The sequence below is a fragment of the Natator depressus genome, chromosome 1 (assembly GCF_965152275.1).
Source record: "Natator depressus isolate rNatDep1 chromosome 1, rNatDep2.hap1, whole genome shotgun sequence".
NCBI classification, from domain to species: Eukaryota; Metazoa; Chordata; order Testudines; family Cheloniidae; genus Natator; species Natator depressus.
In genome coordinates this window covers 33,131,796-33,155,781 of record NC_134234.1, presented here as the reverse complement: position 1 = coordinate 33,155,781, position 23,986 = coordinate 33,131,796, and the positions used below count along the sequence as shown (strand labels likewise).

Sequence of the window (23,986 nt, the reverse complement as noted above, 5' to 3'; positions counted from 1 at the left end):
CCAATATTCCCTCTGCTTAAGTTCCACTGGTTGTGTGTGTGTGTGTGTGTGTGTGTGTGTGTGTGTGTGTGTGTGTGTGTGTGTGTGTGTGTGTGTGTGTGTGTGTGTGTGTGTGTGTGTGTGTGTGTGTGTGTGTGTGTGAGAGACACCTGCATTATTTGTCTACCTCTAAGGCAGTAGTCAGTCACCCTATCTACTCTGAATAAGGAGGAAACTAAAGCAGATTAATTTTGCTAGGAAAAGTGTTATTAAAAAAGGCTGTGCTAAGAGGAAAATCAGCAAAACACACAGTATAGACTAATACAGCTAACACACTTCTCCATTGTCACTGCAACCTATACAAAAATTTAAGCTAACTTTGGGAACATTTTGTATTAAATAAAAATGTTCACTTCTAAAATAGTTTACTGAAAACATTTTAATGCTGTTTTCATGTAATTAAATATCAATTATACACACACACATTAACAGAACAGACTTTTATAAGGTCTTTTTGTAGTCTTTTTTTAGTCTTGATGCAACCAGAACAGCTGAAGCAGAGGATCCTGTAGTCTTACAAGTGTCATTTCTAGGCAAGTCTCATGAAAATGCTTTAGTTATTTAAGATTCAGCTTTAAAATTAAACGTATTAAAAACATGTTTCACTAGTAAATGATTTCTTTTCAAATTAAGGTAAGGCATGTTTATGCGATCTCTTCCTCATTTACTAAGACTTTCTGAAAAAGTTACTTCACCAAAAAAATGATAGGTCTTATTTTTCCATCATTTTTTAATAATTAATTACTTACACAGGTTTCAGAAAAGATCTTTGGCAGCATAAGGCCTAGCATGGTCACACAACAGTCCACTATTACCCCATAAGCCACATTAGGCAAGTAATTTATCCATTATCTTCTTTACTATAGTTTTCCATTCTTATCAAATCACTGGGTTAGTCTCGAGCACAACTAGGATGCACAGGAACAGGAGTTTGCAGGTTTCCTCTCATCATGAAAGAAATGTACGAACGGTACCCTTTATTGTCCCCCTGCAAATAGGGCATTTTCTTAGGGAAGGTGCACACTCTTTGCACACCACTAAGTGACCACATGGAATAAATACAATAGAAACTTCTTTGTCCATGCAAACTTTACAGGTTCTTTCCTCCTGTAATCTTCTAAGTTGTTCTTCCATGGGTAACCCTGAGAAGAGAGAACAAACAAACAAACTTACCACCACAAAGAGATCTTCATATGGCAGAACTGATTAGAGGCGGGAAAGCAAAAAATTCAGTATGACTGCCACCCAGTATTTCCAGTCTATAAAAATCACTACATACAGAGATAGATGGAGAGACAGAAAAGGAAGTACATTTGCCCAAGCCAGGAAGTTGGGAGATAGAGTGAAATGACTGGCAAGACAGAAGTGGGAAGCACAGGCAGGCAATGAGTAGCCAGCAGAGATGGAAAGCTATAGTTCAAGTTTGTTCCATGTTTATGCCTCAAAGTGATTATACAGTATGGATTTTAGAAGCACACTGCACTTGGGACATCCTGTAGTTGGTGGTAGCCATTTTCAGTACTCAAGCATGAGGGAAGTGGTTTATGTTAGCTGACTACAAACAGAATGTGTCCCTCATACCCAATTTTGATTTAGAAAGCATATATAACTAATAGGTGTCTGTGACCAAAAGTGCCCCTGTAATTACAATAGTGTGCAGGGTATGAATAATCTTTGTACAAAATATGCCTTGTGAGATATCATTTAAAAATGAACACCATACTGATCATTAATATTCTCGTGTAATGTATGTCAGAAGTGCATATTAGGAGTTACAGAAATCAATGACTAAAATGTGTTTACCACACAAGTCTGGGGAGGGGGTAAACCAGTTTCTGATAGACAAAGGACAAGCTGATGCCTTGTGCCAGAGGTAAAAGTTGACAGACAAACACCTGCCAAAGAATGGTCATTTGACAATGAAGGGGTGCAGGAACAAACTGTTGCTGCTTGCTGAAATGCAGATCATGGAACCTCTTTCACTATGAGATCTCAGGTCTCCATCTCAGAGCTGGAATGAACTTTATCTATGGGTAACCTTCAGGAAAATGCAATTCAAAGGGTGACTGAACTACAAAAAAGTGAGGGACAAAAAACACACCAATCTCACTCTAAGACAAAGGAACCAGCCTTTTGACTTTAGTGGGGGAGACCCTGACCTGAGAATTTGGTCAGCCATGTTGCTGGGATCATGTGTAAGGATTTTACTTTGAACCCAGTCTAGCTTGTTAAGTTTTAGCTACTAGAAAGTGAGTATTTTTATTTCTCTTGTAACTATTTCTGACTTTAATGCCTTATAGTTGTACTCCCTTAAGATCTCTTTACTTAAATACACTTGGTTTAGTTTGAATTAAAGAATAAAACAGTGTTGTTTAAACTGAACTATTTGGGAACTAGTTAAAGTAGCAAACTGTTGAATATTGACCCTTTGCAGGGGCAACGAAACTTTAATATCTCAACTGCCCAGGAAAGGGCTGCACAATGCAGCACACACAGTTTGGGGAAAATCTGGGACTGAGATTGTGTTGAGGTCACTCTGCAAGTAGTAACCAAGGCTGGTGGAAGCCAAAGTGTGGCAGGAGTGTTGCTAACAGGCTGCTGGAGTCAGAGCCACCAAACCAGGACTGTAGCTATACACACTCAGAGTAACTTGCATGCTGGTAGGCTGTTTGTGAGCAGCACAAGTTGGGAGCTACAACAGCAAAGCATTAGGAGGCCCTCAAGGTCACAGGGCAGGGGGTGACAACACTTCACTAGTTTGGATTACACCCCAGAACGTGACAGTGTCAGAGAAAAATTTGTTTTGAGAACCTCAGTTATTGGCCAGACCACTCAAATGAATAAAACTGAAAATGTACCTGAAGTGTCTTCTGTGGGGACATACTTCACGTTTTTTTCAACTAAAATGACAAAAAAGGAACATTTTAGTCATTGGAATTATCTATATTCCAGTAGAATTTTTAACTACTGGTTTACTACTATACCTCAGACTATTACTAGAGCCCTGTGTGGATACAAAATTTATATCTGCAGAGCTCTACTAGGAACCACAGTTGTGAAAGCAGCAGCATGTCAGGCCGCAGCTCGCAGAACCCAGGAGAGGCAGATCGCTGCATGAAAGGGACTCTTGTCTGGGAGCGTGTGAGCCACTTGCACAAACTAGTGCAACCAGGGACAGCTGCTGGTGCCCACCCCAGTGGGTAAGGCTGGGGGAGGTACAGCCACACTGGAGAAGCTCGCTCCTAGGAGCAGCGGCCTGACATGCTGCACCTTTCACCATTGTGGTTCCTGATAGAACCCTGCAGCTCCACAGAGCCCTGCGTGGATACAAAATTTGTATTACCAAGAAAATAAAGATGGTTACACTTAGGAAATCAATTTATCAATCTTTTGGGGAAAAGGAAAAAAAAGGAGTACATCTGTCAGTCAAACTCACCAAACAAATCTTTGTACAACATAGGATCATACTCTCGCAGGCAGTTTCGGAATATGTGGGCTGCTGCATTTCCTTTCACTAAAATCGTATCAATCAGTTCCCTTGCTTGCAATGGCGTTTGGGTTTTTTGTTTAATAACATCACGTTCAAGTTCAGTTATCACTTTGGCTGACAGTAAACTCTCCAGGATAGGACGCACACATGTCAAATGCTGAAACAAAGCCATTCGATTCTTCCGGATTAAAGACAGGTCATCTTAAATTCAAGGGGAAAATTCAGTAAGTTACAAGATTTTAAGTTGCATTGTTACTAGTAACTGATGTGTGCTATTATAAGAGATGCCTTGATTCTTTTCATTCTTCATTTCACTTCCCACTCCATATCAGTAATACACACTATTAAATAATTACTACAGACCTCACATGAGAGGCAGATAAGCAGTTTGAGTATTGTGCAGTTTTACAGTCCCCCTTCTCTTCTAGAGTAGTGAGGTCACCTTATACATGGTTTCCCGACTTTCCTCATTAACCAAGTTTAAAAAAAAAAAATACAAACCTAAAATTCTATTAGCCTTTTTCACAACTGCACCACATTGTTGACTCATTCATTCAATCTGTGACCCTCTAACCCCCAGATCCTTTTCTGCAGTTTTTCTACTTAGCTACTTATTTCCCATTTCATAATTGTGCATTTCACTTTTTCCTTCCTAAGTGCACACGTCTTTATTATACTTCATTTTGTATATTTTTAGATCTGTTCTCCAGTCTGTTAAGGTCATTTTGACTTCTAATATCCTCCAAAAGTGCTTGCAATCCTTCCCAGCTTGGTGTCAGCTGCAAATTTTATAAGTATACTCTCCAGTCCATTATCCAAGTCATTGATGAAAATATTGACTAGCACTGGACCCAGGACTGACCCCTGTGGGACCTCACTAGATACATCCTCTCAATTTGATAGCAAATCACTGATAACTACTCTGAGTATGGTCTTTCAGCCAGTCCACCTGCCTTAGTCATTTCACCTAGACCAATGGTTTTCAACCTGTGGTCTGCAGACCCCTGGGGTCCACAGACTACATCTAGGATTTCCAAAGGGGTCTGTACCCCCATTTGAAGTTTAAGGGCCCACAAATGAACAAAGGTTGAAAGTCACTAACCTAGACCACATCTCCCTAGTTTCCTGATAAGAATGTCATATGACATTGTGTCAAAAGCCTTACTTTAAAAACCAAAAAAACAACCAACCAAATCTACCCCTCCAACCCCAAGCCACTGGGCCAATAACCCTACCAAAGAAGGAAATTAGGTTGATTTGACATGATTTGTTCTTGACAAAACCATGTTGACTATTACTTATCACCCTATTATCCTCTAGGAGCTTACAAAATGATTGTTTAACTTGTTCCAGTATCTTTCCAGGTATTGAAGTTAGGCCCACCGGTCTATAATTCCCCAGGTCCTAACGTGGGCAAACATAGTAGCTTTATTCTTTGCTCCTCTGTCCGCCATGAGCTCTTGAAGAGAGCTAGTAGTTTTAAGATTGCATAAAGAATTAGCTGAAGCACCCGAGGGGTGAATTTTGTCAGACCCTGCTTACTTAACTACATCTAACTTCAAGGAATATCAATTAAAAAAAATATCTGATCTCTAGTACATTAATCTCCGTGTTTTTATTATTGCTGAGAAATCACAGAAGAAACAGAGCTGACCAGTAGTAACTTCAGGAGACCAAAATTATATTTATAATCATTTCTATGTGGTAGATGTTTTACTATATAGAGAAGTCACAGTTCTTTGGTTTATATGATGGACCTATCAATGCATATAGGCATATGGACAAAAATATGGTCTTGACCCTGCAGAGTATTGTGGAGGTGGATTCAGAGCATAGTGAGCCCCAATGGAGTATGGGATGCATCACTGTAAGGACAATTCCAGGATTGAGGCCTAAACTCCACACTGATATCCAGATGATACAGTGTTAATCCTTTATATTTACCTTTTTTAAAAAAAAACATTACCAAAGCTCATGAATACAAGTGTCCCCAGAATTAGACCAAAAAGCAAACAAACACATTACAATGGAACAAAGATAAGTGTATTACTAGTGCCCTATGCATACCTGATGCCACTTCTTCAGATTGTCTCTCCTTCTCCTCTTCCCTCTTTTCATCTTCTGCAGTAAGCAGATCAGACACAAGATCATTAACGGTCTTGTAATTTTCCTCAGTTGCTAAGATTTTACTCTGAACTGTCTGCTTTATTAGTCTTCTGCTAAATCCCATCTCCAAAGCTGCTTTAATCACGGGGGTGTTCATCATGATTGCATCTTCTGAATGGCTTTCTCCAGGTTCAGAATGAATAGCTATTCATAAAAAAAAGGGGAGGGGGGAAAAAACAGAAGATACTTTAGATGATTTGAAAACTTTAGATATTTTTAGCATCTTTGGCATATAAATGAGGTTTGGGGTAAAAAAATTTAATGACATGGGCCTCACTTTTTAAAACCAAAATATTTTTATTTAGAACTCTTGTTTACAATTTTATTAGACTGGGTTTAAACAAAAAAAGAGCTATGTTACAGTAACAAAGATCCAAATTAAAGCAGCAAAAGCAGGGAAAACCCAGAGGTCACTCCATTGTTGAATAGCGTCATTAGATTAGAAATGAAAAAGAATGGTAAAAAGTTAGTTATGGAAATACCTCCCTTTCATATAGTATACCAAGTTCTTGAGTCCCATCTGTATTAATAGAATGGTTACAGTTCTACTATTGGTCACCCTTTTCCTGGCACTTAGCTAACTAAGCATAATAGTTGGAAATCTGACTCATCTCACTGCATCAGCAGGGGCCACTGCCACTATGGGGAATTCACCCCCAGAGAAGTCAGGCAGCATTGTCATCATACTTGGGTATTCCACTGAAGAGCAGCTTTACAGCCCCAGAGAAACCTGTCTGGAAGGCTGCACTTCAGTATGTCCCCAAGCTGGATATTGCTGCCCACTTTTGAAGGTGCTGACATAGCTGCAGACCTCCAGCAGGGTAGGGCTGTAGGTATCTTGTGTAATCACAACACCCTCTAAGGAGCTCTGATATCAGGGTGGTCTATAGCCTGGGTTACTCTAGCAGAAGCTGGTGTGACCAACAATGAGCCCACCGAGTCCAGCTGGAGAACACACAAACAAAGGCAAACTCTTCAGAAACAATATACAGTATGTATACAAATCCTTAGTATTGGGGAAATTATGAAGGGATGAGAAATTTCTTGTAACAAACTTGAAGGGAATATTGTAGTATAAAATTTCAGACACCTTACTGACATTTTAAGTCCACTATACAACTGTCAAAAAGAAAAAAACTGACTTGCTGGGAAGCATTCCAATGCTGCTGCTTTCTAAAATGCTATGAATTGCTTAGCAAGCGAATTTTGGAAAGCATCCATACAGAAGTTCTATTTATATTTACATTAAGTTTGTATGTGTGCTGAAAGTCTTATTACTATGTAGCTTGAAAGACATTAACTAAAATGTACATACTTGGTGGATTGGCACTTTCATCCACAGGGGTATCCGAAGTTGACAAGAGCTATGGAATGCGAAGGAACAGCATTTAAAAAAACACAAACAAAAAACAACAAAAAAACAAAGTCAGCATCTTTTCTCTTTGCATACAACACTGATAATTCCAGTGTATTCTTTTCCACAAAAGACTAAAGGAAGAACATGGTACAAATAAAGAAGTTATTGTAGCATTTAAGAGCCCTAATCATGGGCCAGGACCCCATTGTGCTAGTCATTGTCCAGCCACAGCCCACTCAAAGACCTGCAATTAAGAATTTTAACTCAGATAGCCAAGTGAAGTATTTGTAGATAGGATTATACAAGTCTTACAACAATTCGTATTGCAAATGTGTATTGGTATAAACTGCCTGGATTTACCCCAACACACACTTTTCTCTTCTAAATGAAGTTATTCACTATGCCTTTTGTTTATGCAAAAATATCTTGTTACAAACAGCTTAGTTGAAATAAAAAAAAGTCCTACAAGTGAGGCACCCAGAACCAGTTTCTGTATTAGCATTTACTAATCTGAATTAGTCACTAAGCCTTGTGAAATCAGAACTTCACTTCTTGATATTCAAAGTCTAGAGCTCTCACTGCCTCACACCAAGTGTCACAAGGTTTGACTGTAAATGGCTGTGGTGCTCCTCAAATGACTCAAGTCCCAATGCTATCAGATCTATTTTCAATATAAATTCTCATAAAATACAAAAACTGCTCATGGAAGCTGTGCAAAGAGTCAGTTTTGAAGACCATTCATTAGAACTGGTTCATCTCATTTTCATGTAAAGCTGTCCATTCATGAACTATCAAACTTAAAACGCATACCTGTCAAACTTAGAACAATAACTGGAAAGTGGATATGGAAAAAAGTTATGTACCACCATCTAATGCTGATATTAGCAACCAGAAAGTTACATAAAAATTCTAGTTTACCTGTTCAAGGAGATGTGGGAATCTTGCCTGAATTTGATTGACAAACTCTCGCCCTTTTATTCGCAGTAGATACTCGCATCTAAAACATTAACAGAATATAAATGTTTGTCAAGTTACAATATTTGTTTCTCATATATGACTAGTTAAGAGCCATGCAGAATAAGAAGCCTACAATACTGTGCTCAGTTAGGCCCCAATTCAGGGAAGCACTTACACACATACTTAAAAGTTAAGCACATGATTAAGTCCCAGTGACTTCAATGGAACTTTAGCACACACTTAAGTATCCTTACTGAATAGGGATGCTTTGCTGAATCATCTTAATATGGCCTAATTTCTGTATGAGATCACAGTTATATCTGATACATCAATACCAAAGCATTCAGTAATGGATACCTTTCAGTGTACAGCCTCAACAGCTTTTAAACTCAGCCAATACTCCTCAGCCCCCACCAAATCGCTCAGTGTCTACAAACTAGTCTAAATTTAAAAAACAAAACCCCACAATGAAATGGATATAAAAAAATTAAAGGTTTTAAAACTTATTAGTCTACACTTTGCATTAGTAAAGCAATTTAAACTTTACTCAAGATAAAAATTCCACTGATAAAGTTAATAGGGTAGATGAACAAGAAGCTAAGCAAAAGTTGGATGTTGAACTTAGTTTAATAGCTGATGGTAAACTATGTGTCAAAGATTAGCATACAAAACTGTCCAATTTGAAGAACTATTTTTCCTGTACTGTTCTCAAACTTCATGAAAGCTATTAAAAAATCGTTACTGTAAGGGGAGATTTTCAAAGGTACAAATAGCAGTTACGTGTCTTACTGACATCTTTGAAAATCTCCCCCAGTTATTAGCGTCATTATTTCCCCATTAGGAAGTAATCACATTTTATTATTCAGCAGTAGAGATGTTCACTCAATTCTTTCCATCTGGAACAGAAAAAACCTCTTGTACAGTGACAATTTCAAAAGCACTCACATTGGCCTAACTCTGCTCCTACTTACAAATTTCAAGGTAAAAATTATAGGGGAAGGTCTGAAAGTGCTCTGCACTGGCCTAATTCTTCCACTTACAGAGCTTTTTAAATATAGTTACCTCGGAAACCATTTAGCATGCTCAATCCATGGATCATCTCCAGACTCCCAACACCTTAATCCACCATCACAGCAAAAACATTTGACATCATCATTACGACCTTTAAAAGCAAGTTTACAAAGTATTCAACAAGTGTTCACACAAGCCATTGCTTAGCAAATTCTAATATATAAATATAAACGAAGACATTAGATAGGTTAACTTTCCTTACCTACATAATAAAACCCAGCATTTGCAAGTTGTTCAGGTCGAACTGGAATTCTTGTTGGCCAGTTTATGAATGTTTTAACACGAGCCATGTGGGTTTGCATGCTCTGGTTAGAAATGCTGAATATTGGTTGGTCTCTAGTTTTATTTTCCACAAAAGGGCAGTTAGGAAAGTATCTCCGATGCTCTGACATGGCATTATCCTTCGGTTCCCAGTTGCTTAGTTGCCCCCCACAGGTAAAGCAAGCAACTTTGTCTCCTGGCCCAGTATAGTAAAATCCAGCTTTTGCCACATCTGCTGGTGATAGAAATGTCAGGGGCCATGTCTGAAAAGTACATAGTCTAGCATCTTCTGTGCTCATTGCAGGATTATAATAGTTAAGTCGCAGGTGCGATGGGTCCTCAACTGCCCTAGAAGTTACTGGTGCTTGAGGAAAACTGGAGAAATTAGCACTGAAAAAGCCAATTTCTTCCAAGCTCGGAGCAACAGTTATGGAATGCAAAGATTGTGAAAAACTGTTTATTGTGGCTGGAGGTGAAAAGGCTGAATGAGAGAATGATCCAAGATTACTAACTGAAAGCAAATTCTGAATAAAGCTGCAGCTAGGATAGAGCTGTTTATGTTTTTCCAGAGCACTGTCGCCTTGTTTCCAGTTATCCAACATCAAGCCACAACTGAAGCATTTAACTTTATCTTTCATACCAGTGTAATAAAACCCAGCTCGAGCAAGACTCCTTTCAGACACTGGCACGTTGAGAGGGAAAGTAGAAAAGGTAGACATTCGGTAGAGTTCACATGACAAATCGTACTTCAGTTCACACACAGTGCTGTTATTCATCAGATTAGCCAGGAACGAGCTGCTTTCCACTATGTTCATAATGAAATATTATGGACGAATGGGACAAGTCTTTCTCTGGGAGGTAGTTTTGTGCATGGAGGTGATTTTGAATAACTCCCAGGCCATATAAAAAAGTAAGGACCTGAAAGTGAAACATTTTGGTTTGTAACACTGAATGCATGTGAAAGGAATGAATTATGATTCATAAACAGACTTGATATATATGGGAAGTCCTTTTATTTTAATCTGCACAATGGATTAATCATTCTTCATCAATGGAGAAGTTACACAACCTCACTCTAGGAGGTACAGAAAGGATGTCAACTGGACTTTCTTGTCACAATACATCACATTTTCCTTAGTATACTATACTTCTCATCTTACAGTCAATGGCACTTTGGTGTAGATGGGGGTTGGGTGGAAGAGGTACAGAAAAATATGTAAGGGTGATCAAAATCCACCCCAATAAAGAAACTAAAATGGGTAAAACTGAAGACACTGCATCTTAATATCATGCTCCAATATAAAATTAAGTGTTTATTTCATCCTACATAGCCAATACGAATGCAGCTTTTATACATCTGTAAAGATTTTGTTTTGATAAGAGTGTCGCATACTTATGTTGCAATTCTAACCTGAGACATTTAGAGGCACAAACAACAGCCCCAAAACTTCTAAAGGTGTATTTGTATGTCATTAGACTGCCAAAACAAAATACCCTTTGTTTTAGCAATCCTCACCAAAAGATATGCAAGACACTACAAACAAAATTTAAGGTTATACTCAACTGCCTTACATATAGCAGAGCTATAGCTCCGGCAAGAATGATTCTTGTCTACAGCAGTGACAACTTGTCACAGATACCCACTGACTTGGAACAGACCCAGTGTGTTTTCTTCCATGACACTCTCAACACTGGGCATCATAAACTTAGCCAGGTTGCTTGGGTACAATTGCACTCTTATAACATTTAATACAAATATATGGCTTTATGTTAGAATAGTCTAGTATTTTATATGGATTAATTAAAAGATCTCTGTAGGCCATGTTCAGAAAGCAAACAGAACTTACACTGGTCAATACAGAAATATATTTTGTTAACTTTAGTTTCTTTATTTGTGCACAAAACTACCTCCCAGATTTCAGACTGAAGTCCCTTTTAAAGGGCTTAGGCCTCCATACTGAGATTTGTAGTTCACAAGAAGAAATTGTAGATATCTATAGTCTGAAACATCCAATTCCTTTGTGCTGCCAAAACCTGTAAAGAAGAAAAAGACACTTTTCTTATAAAACAAGATACATTAGGCGTATTTGTTGTAGCTGTCACCTACAGTGTTGCTCAAATTATAAACCTGTTGAACACTAGAATCTCAAAGCTAGTTTTCTTAATTGTTGGCCAGCAGGTTTCAGGATAGTTAATGAAGGTCACTTCCATAAACACTGACATCAAATCCTATTCCCACTTTGTTAATCTGTACCGAAAAATTTGGAAAAGTGAATGATTTCATTTCACAAGTTGTCAAATATTTGGCAGATACAGACAATAGATTAGTGGCCTGGTCTACATACAAAGTTGTACTGATATGACTAACAGTGTTATTTTACATAGATTTAGTCTAGAGGTGCAACCTAAACATACAAGCCAGGTTTAAACCGGTATAGAACAGCATACACAAAAGTTGCACCAATTAACCTAAACCAATTTAAGTTAAACAAGGACTTGTTTAAACTCAGTAGTTGTCCAATGACTTATAGACAAAAGGAAAAATCCCAAGCCCACAAAAAACAACCAAAAATTCCAGGTGAGAGCAGGGGATAGAAATCAATCTGTAATTTTAGGGTCTCTGGTTTTTTTTTTGCTGTGTTTCAAGTTTTCTGAAGTGTTCCACGCTTTCAATAAAATACACACAACACTTCTTCCTATTGAAAATACAGTCAACACAAATATGCTGCTGCCAGGGTGGCATACACCCCCTACAGAAAGGGTCTCCAAGCAAACAGCAGCAGCAGAGTACTCTCCGCTCATTTCAGATTGGTGATGGCTCATTGGTACCATGGTATTTAAATGATCATTAGACACGGTGAGTGGGGGAAGCAGGAGACCAGCCTTCTCTTCTCCCTTTTGTCCTGTCCCCCCAGCTCCTAATCATAGCTGGGTGGAGTAACCCAGCTGCCCCTTCAACATGATGGGAGGGGACAGGGAAGCTAGGCCAAATTTTAGTGGCACTGCAACTCCATGTGTCAAGTGGGCAGCTGGGCCAAGTTTGAGTGAGTGGCATTTTGACTTGGACCACATGGCTGCAACGCCACTCAAATATGAGTACAACCAGACTATTAATCTGGGTTCCCTCTTCAGCAAAATTCTGGTTGTGCCTCAGATGGTCATGCTAACTCTGGCTAGTTTCTTAATTAAGGATATTAAATGCAACAACTAAAAGTTTTGCAAGGTTACACAATAAAAAGTCAAGTAATTCAAGTGTTAAATACTGCTTCTAGGAAAACAGGAATTGCCACACTAGATCAGAACTATGGTCCAGCTAGTCCAGTATTCAGTCTCTGATAGCTGCCAACACCAGATGCCTCAGAGGAAGTACAGGAAACCCCACAGTATACAGATGTGGGACAGTCTGCCTCTCATAAGGGTCAAATCCTTATCTCTAATATTTGGAGGCTGGTTTATGCCCAGAGCATGAGGTTTTATATCCCTTCCAAATCTTTTCATTTATCATTAACTATTATTTTAACTCCGGATATCACAGTCTAATCACACACTGAATAAAAAAGTATTTCCTTTAATCAATTTTCAATTTGCCACCAATTTTTTTTTTAAATATTCCCCTGTTCTTGTGCTGTGAAATAGAGAACAGATGCCTCAGTCTAACTTCAACATCACTTCTTATTTATCTCCCTTCTAAGGGCATGCCTACACACAGGAGCAATCAGGAAAGTTAGGTATGAAGACAATGTGCATAAGTGGGTTAATTCATCATGTGGATGCTTTCATTCAGGAGTGAAGTGGTCTTAGTTCCCTGTTACCAAATCCTCGTTGAACAATATCACATAGGGGTTTCACACACTTTAATTTAGGCGCATTGACGTCACACCTGCAGTTGATTTGCCTTAACTTTCCTGAGTGACCCCCTGTAGACATGTCCTAAAATAAACAATCCCAGTCTTGTCAATTTCTCTTCATGTATTTTTCCAGGCCCTTGATCATTCCCACTGCCCTTCTCTGAATCCCCTCTACTTCTGTAGTACCCCTTTGAGATGGGGTGACCAGTGGTGCACACAGTATTCCAGATGAGGCCATACCATCAATTTATATTATGGCATATAAATGAGTTGAGATCATAAATTTAGTGGAAGGTACTCGAAGGTACATAAATAATTTGAATTTTCCCCTCCAGTAAGCATTATTTTGCATGTATCAAGCAACATCTTGTCCATTCACCAAGTTTGGTTAAGTCCCCCTTAAGTTCCTCAGTCATCTCTAGACTTGACTAACCTTAGTACTTCAATGGGCCCATTATAGCTTTACTTACACTGAAAAGACCTCAGCTTTTGCATTTATGATTTTTTGCAGTTTTTACTGTACAAACATTAGTCCATCATATCCTACAATGACCACACGTGCTTAACTTTCCACAGTGAATGGTCTCATTTACTTCAACGGGACCTACTTGCAGTGTGTAAAGTTAAGCGAATCTCAAATGTGCATATTCCCATAACCTAGCTTTTTGCTTTTCATAAAGCTTAAAATTAAATGGATGCTTAAACTAATTTGTAATCCCTCTTGCAGTTTCTGAAATGTTAAGCATTCTTTTCAGTTAAAGCAAGAAAGGGGTAATTAAAGGAAACAATTCACCACCAGCTCCCACACACAGTCACCCCATACTTATTCATCCACCCACCCTCCTTAAACTCAAGTTTCATGCAGCACCAGCCACACTAGGCAAGCCTAGCCATAGCCATACCCCTGGTTGGCTGAAGTAATGTTGCCAGTTATCACAAGTTGATCCCAAGTCTCATACTATTTACTCTTGAAGACCAGCAGTTACATAAGAGCCTCAGCTTCCATTTTTAAAATAACCGTTCCTGGCCCTCAGGGTCACAGAGAGCTTGGATCTATTTCCCTAAGTTAAAAGAAAAGGAGTACTTGTGGCACCTTAGAGGCTAACAAATTTATTTGGGCATAAGCTTTTGTGAGCTACAGCTCACTTCATCGGATGCATTCAGTGGAAAATACAGTGGGGAGATTTATATACATAGAGAACATGAAACAATGGGTGTTATCATACACACTAAGGAGAGTGATCACTTAAGATGAGCTATTACCAGCGGGGGAGGGGGACCTTTTGTAGTGATAATCAAGGTGGGTCGTTTCCAGCAATTGACAAGAACATCTCAGGAACAGTAATAGCTCATCTTACGTGATCACTCTCCTTACAGTGTGTACGGTAACACCCATTGTTTCGTTCCACTGTTCAATGCTCAAATAAATTTGTTAGTCTCTAAGATGCCACAAGTACTCCTCTTCTTTTTGCGAATACAGACTAACAGGGCTGCTACTCTGAAGCCTTCCCTAAGTTAAGTATCCTCACACCTTCTTGTGAACTGTCTAAATGGGCCATCTTGATTATCACTACAAAAGTTTTTTTCTCCTGCGGATAAATAGCTCATCTTAACTAATTTGCCTCTCACAGTCTGTATGGCAACTTCCAATTTTTATATATAAATAAATAAATCACCTTACTATAGGTTCCATTCTATGCATGCGATGAAGTGAGCTGTAGCCCACAAAAGCTTATGCTCTAATAAATTGGTCTCTAAGGTGCCACAAGTCCTCCTGTTCTTTTTGCGGATACAGACTAACACGGCGGCTACTCTGAAACTTGGAAACATGGTGACCTCAGTGCAGCCTGCAAGCGGGGGGTGTGTGTAGGGGGGCCAATCCAAACGTCACCTCAGACAAACCCAAACAGTTATTTTTAAAACCCATCACATTCTGAGGGCCTCACCTCACGCTCGGGGCTGGCGCGACCTCCCCACCGCCACACACGCCCGGCTGACGGAGGACAACGTGCCGGGCCCCGGCCTGCTCAGCTCAATCCCACCCTCTGCCCAGAGCTCCCGCGCCAGAAGCCCTCCCCCGGACCCACCGCCGCAACCCGGCGCCACCGCTCACCGCACGCGCCCCGCCGGCGAACACCGTTCCCCGTTATCGCGAGATTTGCATCGACGCAGTCAGCGCCCGCACACAGCGGTCACCCCGGCACGTACCCCCCGCCCCAGCGCACGCCGCGGCGTCCACGCGCTCCCAGCCTCTCGGCTGAGGATCGAGCCGCCCGTCCCCAGCCCCCACTGCTGAGCGCCAGAATTGCCGCCCGGCTGCGATACTCACCCGGGCTGGGCCGCACGCAGTGCTCAGCTGCCGCGCCGCTCTCACACGCTATATATACCACGGCCCGCTGGCCCGGGTCCCTCCGAGGGCGCCGTCCCCGCCTAGCGGAAACTCCTACCTCCGCCCTCCCCGCCTATCCTGTCAAACAAAGTCTGGGGCCCCGCGCTGGGGAAAGTCCCCGGCCGGACTTACTGCGCATGCGCGAACGGGGAGATATCTGGGGCGGGCGGGCGGTGCTGTCAGTATGTGGCTGGCGCTCGGGTCCCGGAGCCGACCCCTTCCCTCTGCCCGGGTACGCACACCGAGCGCGCGCTAGGGCGCTCTCGAGACACCCTCACAGCCTGAATCCTGCCCTCCCCCCACCCGCGGTCTATGGCATGAGGAGAGGACGAGCAAACTCATTACAAGTGCCCCCAAACACTTCAGCTCCCCCTGCAGCCCAGTGTTCAAGCCCTGACCAAACCTGTACCTTTGGCATCTTGAGCCCCAGATCAGGGGTCAAGTAGGAGCAGCCCCCTGCATTCTCTGTTTTGGCAGTACATTATTGGGAGTGGGGCCAAAAAATAGCAGGATCCACTGATACCTGCTTACCAGATCCAGGTTTATGTGGTGCTCAAGCATATAAATTGGGGTTTGGGTTGGTCAGTGCAGTAGGAACAGCTAGACTTGCTCTCTAGTTTGATGTACAATTTGGGGACTTGGGATCAAAATGGTCAGGAATCAGGTAGAGCCAGCTTTTAGGGAAATGCTTAGGGGGCTGACCACATAACAGCTCTTTAGGGCCCCCAGGGCTTCTGAATGAAATGTTGCTTTCTCAGTAAGCAAGGAAGGGAAGGGAAGGAAAGGGGGAGGGAGGGATTAAAGAGCAGAATCAGGCCCTTTGATCAAAACTCCTGTCCATATCAATGGATGTAAAATGCAACCTGTAATCTCCTTTAGGGCAATTTTAAATATCTCCTTGGAAATGAACAGGAAAATCCTTCTTCACAAATGCCCAGAAGAAAAACCAACAAAACACCCTGTTTGTGGGTAAATCCAAACTAAAAGCATATTTCTCTCTAAGGGTCCAATCCCACTTCCACTAAAGTCAGTGCCAAAACTCCCACTGACTCAAATGGTCCAGGATCAGGACCCAAATGCCTGAGACTTTCCTTCTGGGTTTTTCCCCCCCCTTTGCCTCTTGCTTATTCACATAATCACACTGAATAAGGGCCTGCTCCTGTTCCCACCAAAGTTAAGAGGAACATTAGGTACTTTCCTCTTTCTAGGGGAAACCCTGCAGAAATATGTGTGTCTGTGTGTGTGTTTCCCCTACCCCCACTGCTGGGGGAATTCCAAAGGCCTGAACTACTTCCTGCTTTTATGTGTGGGTGTGATTTTGATCCCTCCCTTTATCCTGATCACAGCCATACATCACTCCTTAAGGGGAAATGCCACAGAGAAAAAGGGAAACAGAATAAGTAGACAGAGTAAACTGCCCTAACACATGAGGGTTTTAGCAATCTTCTGGTCTCTTGTCAGCAGCTCCTCATTATGTGCCAGCATCATCCCCCCTTCTGAGATCTGTCACTAACAATCAGCCCCATTTCTCCTGCCCTCGCAATGTTGTCTGCTCTCACGATTTTGTCATGAGTCTCATGATAATTATTGTTTTCCTTAAAGCCCCAGCTCCTGGAGTCGAGTGCATATGTGATTATTTCAGCCTCAGTTAAACAAAAAGTAAGTTTCTAGCCCTTGTGGCTGTGTAGAAAGCTTCAAAATGTGACCCCAGTGCACCCTAAAGGCTCAAAAAGCAGAAGGCAAATAAGAATACCAACTCTATTATTTTTACATAATCATGTAAATCTCATTACATAATTTCATTTAAAGCCAGTCTCATGATTTTTGGTGAATTGGATTCATGATTTTTGAACATTGGGGGTTGGCAATACTGACTCTGTCTCCCTGAGCTGGGGAGGAGGACGAGCTTCTTTCTGGCAGTGTTGTGAAATTTCCTTCTCTCTTACTGGTGCTGGGACAGATATCACCAGAACATCTATAGAGTGGACCTATAGCAGGAGGTATAAGAAGGGGGCAATTGTGTTCATCAAACTTTCAAAACTTTAAAGAAAAGACTGTAAAATGTCAGAGGGGAAAAGAGAAACAGAAAGAGGATAAAGAATGGAATGCAGTCAAATTTCTATCAGACTGGTTTCAGATTGAATCTCCACACAGGAATTTGAAAAAATTCCACAAGAGACCCCCCCCACAACACTGACTATTGAGGTTCAAAATCTCCCAACACAATCATGGTATTACCTTCTCTTTCCTGGGACAGAATAAATACAAGATGAAGAAAAAGCCCCACTATGGGTTTTTTTTTTTTTTCAAGGAGGGATGAGGGGTGGGGTGTTTTTGCAATTAGGAACTGAAGGTGTGCAATATAGGAAGCAAAACTGAATTGTATATTATGACACCATGGCTAACTTTTTATAGCAAGAGGTTCCGGTAAAATGCATTTATAAAAGACCCTATCAGCCCGTTTACTCAATCTCTCTCTGACATTTCCTGTTAAGGTAGAATGTAATTTGTCATCAGTGTTAAAAGGAAACATGCCAGATTTGGTCAGCTTCTTTGTCATTACATTTAGTGCTATGTCTCCAGCTTTTCACATATTATGGTTCATGGCACACACAAAGAGAAATAAAATAAAATAAAATAAATACGCTTGCTGGAAGATTGCAACATAACACTGCTTTATTTCTTAGAATTCAGAATGATAACACATAAAAGCCCCAAAACAGGGAAAGATAAAACAGGCTGCTCCCTGCGGGCATAGAGGCCTAACTCACACCAACCTACTGTAGGCTGTCTGTATGCTGACTGACTTGCGAGGCCCAGATCACATGCTTCCCTGCAAACTCCCCTAGCCTGCAAGCCAGGCCAGGCAACTCCTGTCAGCATCCCCAAGTTGGATCCTGGCAGAGAAGAAGAAATATTTAATACTTTGGGCCAATCCTGCCAGGTGCTGAGCACCATTGAAAACTACAGACTTCAGTTGGGTTTTTTTATCTACCTTATTGTTTTATAATGCTGCCCATCTCTCTATTAGCTGTGCGTACAATAATTGGAACCTCCCAGGAGTCTTTCAACATTTTGCAGGATCAGGCACATATGCAATTGGACTGTTCCAAATTAGCCTCCTCCTGGGATCCTGAGTTCTTCCTCTCTCTGTCCAATTCTAGGTAGAGGCAGCAGGAGCAGAATTCCGGAGGTGGAAATAAAGGCGAAAAATACCCAATCAATTTATTAATTTAAGAATTAAAAAGAGGTAGTGGAGTTATTGAATATTGAAAAAGTGTGGTTAGCAATATTGCCAACTCACAAAGTTTAAAAATAATCTCTCAACCCCCGCATCAAAATTAGCCCAAAAATCATGAGTTTTTTTTTTAAATATATATGTATATGTGTATATATTTACTCATTTTTGCCTATCTTTTGATTTTCGAACTGCTCTACCCCACCTCTAGTGCGTGTCTGAGTTAACTACAGAGTTGTCCAATCCCAAATTTATAGAGTAAGGTGATTTTGTCACCCACTGCAGGAGTTCTCACTGGAAGACCCAACAGAGGTCAAATTGCACAATTTTTACAAAGTGCCACCAAATGATCTGGAGCTTCCAACTTGTCCCCAACTCCCCAGTTAACAGCGCACATCACAAGTCTTGCAATAAAATCACACAAGTTGACAACATGTCTTTATGCTGACCCCCAACAGATGGTGAATGGTTGATTTGGCAGAGTAAATATTCATTTTAACTATCCGAATTCAAATTACAAAAGTAGCACACCAAACACTTTTGAGGTTTAAATGTAGTATGCTAGGTATTAAAGCTTGAGAACCACTTTACTACAGGGGAAATACATGAAAAATACCATGCGCTGACAGACAGATGGATGGACACAGTTTTAGAATTTAGATTTCCCTTCTCCTACCTCAAACAAAAGTAAATTACAGAAATAATTGTGAGTTTCTAAGGACTTTCCCAAAAGATCTAAGCATGTCAGCGCCACTACACTTTAATTTTCTTTCCTCATGCTGTCCCATCTCTGAAGGCCTTCCCCCCCTCCCTAGGTTCCCTTAGTCCATAGTGGTAAAATATACAGCATAAATTGTTTCTCTTTGCAATACATTTCCGAATATCTCCCAGTCATAAGGGTGCACATTGGTGTGCCCTCTTTAAACCCCCTCCTCTGTGAAATCTTGGAGGAAACCCTTTTTTCCACTTCCACTCAGCTAGAAATGATCAGTTTCAATATTTAGTTAGGGTTCAATCTTAACAAAACCCAGTCTTGCCATGCATGAAGATTATCAGTGACTTTTAACTCTAATGGTTTCTGTAGATTTAACTGTACCTGCACATATTTCACTGTATATATGTAGCAATTCATTAGTGTGCCTGTATTGTATATAACTAGATACAAATACCCTATGCAATTTAAAATGTTTTTTCTATCCATAATTTTAATGAACAACAGAACTCCCAAATTCATTTGTTATTTTCTACGAACATTCAGTCCCATAAAGATGAAGTACTCCCGAGATGGTTAATCATAGTGGACCTATAGCCTGCTTGGTAAAAAGGCTAGTTAAGACTGATGCCCGTTTATCACCTACATCCCCATAAGAACAAAGATCATTTCCTGGTTCCCACATTTATCAGGTTTAGAGAAGGGGAAAGAGGGCATTAAAACATTTCTAACTGGCATGGTCTAGTAGTCATGCCACCTTGAATTATTGAATAATAGTAGCCACTCAGCACACTAGCTGGATCTACAACCTCACATAAGAGTGTAGGTCTCTTCTGTTGATCTACCTTGAGGCAAAAGTTGGAATCCTGCGTAAAGCTGATGAGTAAATTCTGGTGACTGATTCTGGCAGATGTGGTTTGTTAACTCCATCGGGATATAAAATGGAAGACCTGTTGGCCAGAGATAATGGGAAATAGAGAGATTTTGAGGGAAGATTTAGGGGCAGGTACATTTAAAGAGAAAGAATATAAAGCTTAGCTTAAGCTGTCATGTTTGTATTACCAGTCCCAGAAAAGAGGGAAATGACCTCTTATATCATGTGGGGAAATCTGATGGACTGTGACCCGAAAGTCTCTGTGAATTCAAGCTGATTCATTTGTGTCTGATCAGAGAGTATCAGAGTATCTCTATTAATTTAATTATTTTTTAATTATCCTATTTGTTGTGGCATTTGGGACCATGACATACAAGGTCCACAGAATACAAGCACTCTTGACCCATCATTAGAAAAAAAAGATTCCACACAAGTCATATCGCATAACCTCACAAATACGTAAGCAGAAAGGTGTGCTTTGCAATTCTGTGAAGGTCAGAAAACGCAAAGTCCGTAGAATTTCCACTGTCTTTGCAAGCCAGATGAAACTCAGTTTTACCTATCTGCCTACACAAATGAGCCACAGGGACAAATGTTAAAGTTTAAGTAAATCTTGTGGGTTTTGTTGTTGGCTGGTTTTTTCCTCCCCTCATTGCTTGTGGGGGAATTGCTCCAAATGTTAAGAGCAGTAGTTAGATTAGAATCGAAAACGTATCACATCACAAGGACGAGCTGAGGCTGTTGTGTCAGAGACTAGCCTCACTCACAAATACTCACTTTGAAAAAGGGGCTAGAATGAGTTACAGACCAATCTTGGCCTACTTTTATTTTAATTCCTTTAATAGATTTGAAACTTGCCAATCTGCTAATAGTTTTTCTGTTTCCCTGTTTCTAAGAAGACAATCTTCACTCTGCTGATGATATCATAAGCAGTAAAGGCAGCAAGAAGAAAGCTCTATTGCTAAATCGGGGGCCAATGCAGCAAAGAGACGAGCACCCTTCTCTCCTCAAAAAAGGGCCAAAGTTGGATGGAAGGAGGCAAGGAGTGTGTCCCTGAGGAGATCAGGAGACTGGTATTCAATTAAATCAGCTTATTTCAAAACTGAGTTCCAGGCTCTTGGTCCCTCCCACAGAGCTGACTGTCTGTCTACCAGTCACCTACTTCTGTGCACCAACATCTATCCTTGTGCTGCCCTAAGGCCTGCTCCAACTCTCACTGACATTAGTGTGAATCTTTCCACTGACTTCAGCGAGAGCAGGTTTGGGCCAGTAGAGAAGGGAGTGGGGGGCACTTACCCATGTCTCCTGCCTGACCTCAGTGCAGGGAGAGGGACTGGCAAGATCCTGGCAGCAGCACAAAGGGAGGCATCTGCATGTACTGGGTATCAGTCAAGCAGCTCTGTGTCTGTTGTCTATGTATTTACTTAAACTGTGGTTGTGACTGTAGGATCTGATTGCCTGTGGTATGTGGGAGCACAGTACTCATAGGACTAGTTTGACTGCATGACATCTCACCAGTATTGGAGCATTAATGCATGCTTGTTGTGGGGAACAGGGCTGGCCTTAGGGGTGGGCCACCTGGTGGCCACCCAGGGCGCCCAATGGTCAAGGGGGCACTGTGCGGCAGCACAGAGGTGTGCGCTGAAGGTGAAGTGTCAGAAACTGTTGACATGGGGGGGCACTCAGATTTCTCCCTGCTTCCTCATGGCAGAGGAAAGGGAGATGGGGAGAGCAGTGGCACACAGATACTGCTGGCCCCCCCAACATTCCTCCATGCCCCCCTTGGGGGCTGTAAGCCGGGGGAGCAAGGAGCAACACCAAGTGCTCTATGCATCCAGGTCACTTTCCCCCACTGGGCTGTGCTGTGAGGTGAGCATCAGCAGCTGCTGCTCTCCTGCCCTCCCCTTATGCAGCCCAGGGGGGGAAAGTGACCTGGATGAAGGGAGCTCTGATGTCGCTCCTCCCTAGGGGTGCCCAGAGGAGCAGTGTTGGAGGGTGAGAGTGAGCAGCAATGCCAGCTGCTCCATGAATCCAGGTCAGTTTTGCCACATGGGTGCAAGAGGGGAGGTGTAGGGGGCTCAGTGCAAGGATTAGGGGCACAGGAGGGGGCAGGGGTTGGGGGCACAGGAGGGAGGTGTAAGCATGAAGGGGGAGTGCAGGGGCTGGGGCAAAGGAAGCACAGTGCAGGGGTTGGGGCACAGGAGGGGGCAGAGGCTGGGGCCCAGGAGGAATGTGCAGGGGTTGAAGGCACAGAAGGGGGGTGCAGGGGTGAAGAGGTGAGTTCAGGGGTTGGGGCACAGGAAGGGAGTGCAGGGGTAGGGGCCAAGAGGGCAAGTGCAGTAGTTAGGGGCAAAGGCGGGAGTGCAAGGATTGGGGTAATGGGGGGCATACACAGTGGCCAGGGGCACCAAAATACAAGTTCACCCAGAGCACCATTTTCCCTTAGGCCAGCCCTGGGGAAGAATCAAGAATGCTCTTAATATATAAGCTTCTCCCCCCACCCCATCCCTGCATGAGCCACATTGGGGGATAATTTCTTAGAACTGGGTGATTAACTAGTTAGTAAAGGGAGTCAGGTCATCAGCTGAGGACTGTAAAATGGGAGACAGGAGGAGAGAGGGGAAGGCTGGAAGGAAGGACTAAAAAGCTCAGGCTTTCAGAGAAGTAAGATTTCCCTCCCCTGGTGCCTAAGGTGTAAGTTGAAGCTTGGGAAATGCCTTAAATTGGTGGGCAATGAAATTGAATAAGACATTGTAGATAAAGTACCCTGTGGTAAACCTATGGTGGAGTGTGTGAAGATTGCTGTCACTGCTGCTGAGTTAAGTTACCTTTCTGCTAATGCAAGTGCAACAGAGTAAGTGACCTAAGACACTGGGTAACATTTTTGTAAGTTTCTAGGCTGATATGTTACTTAAGTCCCACTTTCAAAAATGACTTGGGCATTTAGGGCCCAGATTTTCAAAGGTATGTAGTTGCCTAACTCCTATTGATTGCAATGAGAATTAAGTGCCTAAATACCCTTTGAGAATCTGGGGCCTTAAGAGCCTAAATCTCATTGAAAGTCAATGTGACTTAGGTTTGTAATATTGCCGATGTCACCTTTGAAAATGGGACATTAGGCACTTTTGAAAACTTTACCCCCTATCTGAAATGTGATGAACAAGAAACTTTTGTATGAAGGAATGGTCTTTTAAAATCGTTATAGCAATAACACTCACAGGGTAAAGTACAGTGCAGTCATACCTAGTGTGGCTAAAGGGCTTGATCCTTGGACTCCTAAAACAATCTAATATCTTGTTAAATGTATAACTAGTCCTTACAGTCTTGAATGCTGGCACAGCAAATACTTTTTCCATTTGAAAAAGTAATGGAATCTCTTGCTCTTGATTTCCCCTGCCCCCCAATAGCATTAATGGGGCTGGGGGGGGGGAGAAGGATGTCCCCTAATTATTTTTAGTACAATTTTAGTAGGTGCCTGCTGTTCAGAGACAGGTGGGGGTTTTCTTTACTTTCTAAAAATCCATTACCTACAACTTGAATCTTAAACTTCTTTAACTAGATCTGTTCCCTGCTTAAACAACTTT

At 41.6% G+C, this 23,986-nt stretch overlaps 1 protein-coding gene across 1 annotated transcript; it reads right to left on the bottom strand.

Moving 5' to 3' along the window:
- Positions 1 to 479: 479 nt before the first annotated feature.
- On the bottom strand, positions 480 to 15,608 carry BIRC2 (baculoviral IAP repeat containing 2). The gene is made up of 9 exons (XM_074957174.1): positions 15,519 to 15,608; positions 9,283 to 11,375; positions 9,072 to 9,171; positions 7,971 to 8,049; positions 7,011 to 7,059; positions 5,597 to 5,839; positions 3,476 to 3,730; positions 2,898 to 2,939; positions 480 to 1,181 (listed from the first exon to the last, which is right to left on the bottom strand). Exons 2-9 carry the CDS (start codon positions 10,154 to 10,156, stop codon positions 988 to 990), a joined length of 1,836 nt encoding a protein of 611 aa, XP_074813275.1. The 5' UTR covers positions 10,157 to 11,375; positions 15,519 to 15,608; the 3' UTR covers positions 480 to 987.
- Between the last annotated feature and the right edge of the window lie 8,378 nt (positions 15,609 to 23,986).